A 3293-nucleotide genomic window follows, 5' to 3' on the forward strand; every position below is an offset into this window, starting at 1 on the left:
GGTCCACCTTTTGAACTGATTGGCAATGTGTTTCCTGTGTTGATGGGAGGGACTCCATCTCTCAAGGGGGGAAAAAAAATCTGTTTGGTGGACAAGAAACTATCTTGTATCCTGATGAAACCAGTTTGCAGACCCATTGGTTGGGCAGTAGGGAGGTCCACCGAGCTGCAAACTCCTGAAGGCTACCCCCCACCCGAGAGACTGGGGCAAACCTCAGACTGGGAACGCTTACCTGCTGACCTTTTTTGAGCAGCGAAAAAAGCAGTTTTTGAGTGGAAAAAGAGGGCCCTTGCCTACGGCGTGGCTCCTTACCCTTCCTGGACTGTGGGAGCAATGTGATCTTCCCCCTGGTAACATGTTTAATAAATGTCATCCAGCGAGGCTCCAAATAGCCTCTCACCTTGGAAGGGCAAATCCATCAGTGCTTTTTTTTTTTTTTTTTTTAAGATGCCTGGTCCACAGACCAGTGTTTCAGCCAAATCAGGCACCGTAGCACCACTGCTGATACGGCTTGCTCTAGAGAGCAGGGGGGCCGTATGCAGGGCCGCATCAGACATACTTATGGCCATGCACCAACTGATCTGCCAGTTCTAAGCAGACCGGGGAAGTCTGTTGCTTCTCCAGTTCACGGTGCAACAACTTTGCCCATTCAGTAAGCGTCTGCGACACCAAGGTAGTGGCCAAGAGGTCGTAACGCTGACCCCACCACAGTAAACATGGACCGGGCCTCCTGTCGGCAGGGTCCTTGAAGGCAGGAGTCCCTTCTACTGGAATCGTGGTTACAACGACCGGAGGAGATGCCCATTTTTTCAGGAGACTCTCCTCAAAATGAGTAACGCACAGCCATTCTTCTCGGGACTGAAAAAGCACGTTGCGGGCTTCCCCGCATTCCTTGTAAATTAACTTATCAAAATAAGTCAAATACGGAAACACCTTAGGCGTGCGGGCCAGTCTGCAGGACCCAAAAGGGACTGCCACCTCTGCAGATGCCCCTGCTGTATCCTGTATCTTCAGGGTATCCCGCACCACTGTGATAAGTGCTCCTACTAGCGCTTTTTCCTGCGGTAACCCGGACAGTCATCCTCTCTGTCCTGGCCCACATCAGAACAGGGGCCACCTGTCACAGTGGGGCCGAAGTCTGAATCAGCGCTTTCCCCAGAAGGGGGGGGGGGGGGGGTCATGGGGCGTTTACCTCCATTGCACCTGCACGCCATCTTCACTCTGGCAACAAAGGACTTCAGGAACGCCGACAAAGCATTCATAGGCACCGCATTTTGTGCAGGCGAGCCGGTTGCAATAGCAGGGATGTCTGGGGAAGAAGCACCAGCTTCTGATGTCATGCTGACCCTCACTCATCTGTCACTACTCAGGGACTTAAGGCAAGGTACACAAAATCCCACCCTCCTAGCTGCTCGCAGACTAAGGGGCCCCCCCACAGGACTCACCAGCCTGACCGAGTATTGCGCTGTGCTGCCGCCGTCTACTCTGCCCTGCGTCAGTCACAAGGTGTTCTGAGTAAAAAAAAAAAAAAAAAAAAAAAAAAAAGAAGACGAAGACGAGCGGAACCTGACAGCCCGGAGCCCCCCCGAGCTGCAGGAAGCAGAGAGGGGTTATAGCCAGTGGGACCATCCCCTGGGCGGTGCTGTGCATTTTTTACATGTTCTGCTTAGTCCTCTCCTGAAGGTGGCGATATAAACCTAAGGTCAAGATTTAAAAGGAGCTGTATCCGTCAGTGAACAAAAGAAATATCTATACCTGGAATTCAGCTTCAAGATTAAACTTGATATGGTATTTCTACTTTAATGTGATGGGTGGTCTCTGAACAATAAAAAGGTTTAGGCCTAATTCACATAGGTGCACCAATCCGTACAGCCATGCCAAGGGTGTTCTGCCCAGGTGTTTTGCGCAGCCTGTTGAAATCAAGGACAAGCAGATGACTGCACAGATCTACAAGCACTTCCCAGAATGAACATCCATGCTGGTTTGATGTAAGAATTGGAACACTGTCCAGGATCACATGTGCAACCTTTGCAGGTTAAGAATGCCCTTTGCATAGGTGTATGGATAGTTACACCCATGTGAATGAGGTCTTAAAATGTGGCAAATCAAAACTAACAAAATGTTTGAGATTTTGCATTTAACCTTTATGTGACATTACTATAAAAGATAATGTTTACAAAAGCCAAATCAGGTAGATTAAGTATAAACCAAGCAGCTGTACAAAGTGGTTTATTACTAGCAACTAACATACATGATGAATATTGCACATGTGAAAAGTCAGAACCGCTCCAAAATAAAAACACAAACCTGTAGACCTCATAAAAACAACTCTGCATCCCTTTTCAACCATGCAGGCCATCAGCATTTTTTTTTTTTCTGAATGACGTGTCATTGCCCATGAAATCCCTTTTAAAACAAGAAAGACACTATTTTCATATTAGTCCTTTGGTAAGATATGAAGTATCAAGGATATATAGACTAAATACTGTAAGGATAAGGCACTGTACAGTTACTACCACCATTAGCCTTAGCAGCAACAGTGTTGAGTCCACTGTGAAGAAGTTTATAGTCAATATTTGGTACCAAATGCAATAGTCTTTAGTACAGGGGAACGGCGTGCTCTCAGGACACGGCTGTAAGGGCTATTCTCCATGAGAGCTTTCTGTCCAGGAGTCCTGGCCAGCAGATTGCGCAGGAAAGACTTTTTTTCTGAGGGCTGATTAGGCTGCAGATTCTCATTATTACACATGCGTTTAAAGCCAGAAGGTGTCCCTTGTAATCGTTGTACAGTGTGGTACTGCTCTGCAATGCAAGCTGTCTTTTTCCGAAGATCCATCTTTACCAGGGCCATGTTGTTTTGTAGTTCTGCTAGAGTCTTCTCCTAGGAACGGGAAAAATATTTGATAATGTCACTTTAAGCAGGAGAGAGCCAAGCTGACCAGCAAATGAAAAAGAGCAAACTGTTTGCCTTTAGATGAAGGACTGATCATTTCTAAATTCACAATCTTAGCAGAGATCTTTTCAACACAGTAACTCTGAGTCAGTCATTCTGAAAACTGAATTTGGAAAAAGCCTTGGTGATTAAGAGAAAAAAAAAAAAAAAAATAAAAGCTGCATTTAGGCTGGGTATACAGGTTGTGATATGTCACATGACATGGGTGACCAAGTACAACCATTTTATTCTGTTCACAAAGACATTAGACTGGTGATATGGAAACCCTATTTGGTTTTTGCACTATAACATCAGCAAATCCAGCACTATGTGGTACCATCTCATATGTAAAAGGGGTGGG

General features: G+C 46.1%; 1 protein-coding gene across 2 annotated transcripts in view; it reads right to left on the reverse strand.

Annotated features, from left to right (window-relative positions):
• Positions 1 to 2213: 2213 nt before the first annotated feature.
• The window catches only part of KIF20A (kinesin family member 20A), a 42136-nt gene continuing 41056 nt past the window's right edge, over positions 2214 to 3293 (reverse strand). For both annotated transcript variants that reach the window (XM_077472357.1, XM_077472356.1), the window contains one exon: positions 2214 to 2881. In XM_077472357.1, the coding sequence (XP_077328483.1) occupies positions 2570 to 2881 (312 nt within the window). In that variant the 3' untranslated portion in view covers positions 2214 to 2569. The remainder of the gene's footprint in view (positions 2882 to 3293) is intronic.

Source organism: Lithobates pipiens, unplaced genomic scaffold (assembly GCF_037356315.1).
Source record: "Lithobates pipiens isolate NorthernLeopardFrog02 unplaced genomic scaffold, aLitPip1_a1.2 Scaffold_8, whole genome shotgun sequence".
NCBI lineage: Eukaryota > Metazoa > Chordata > Amphibia > Anura > Ranidae > Lithobates > Lithobates pipiens.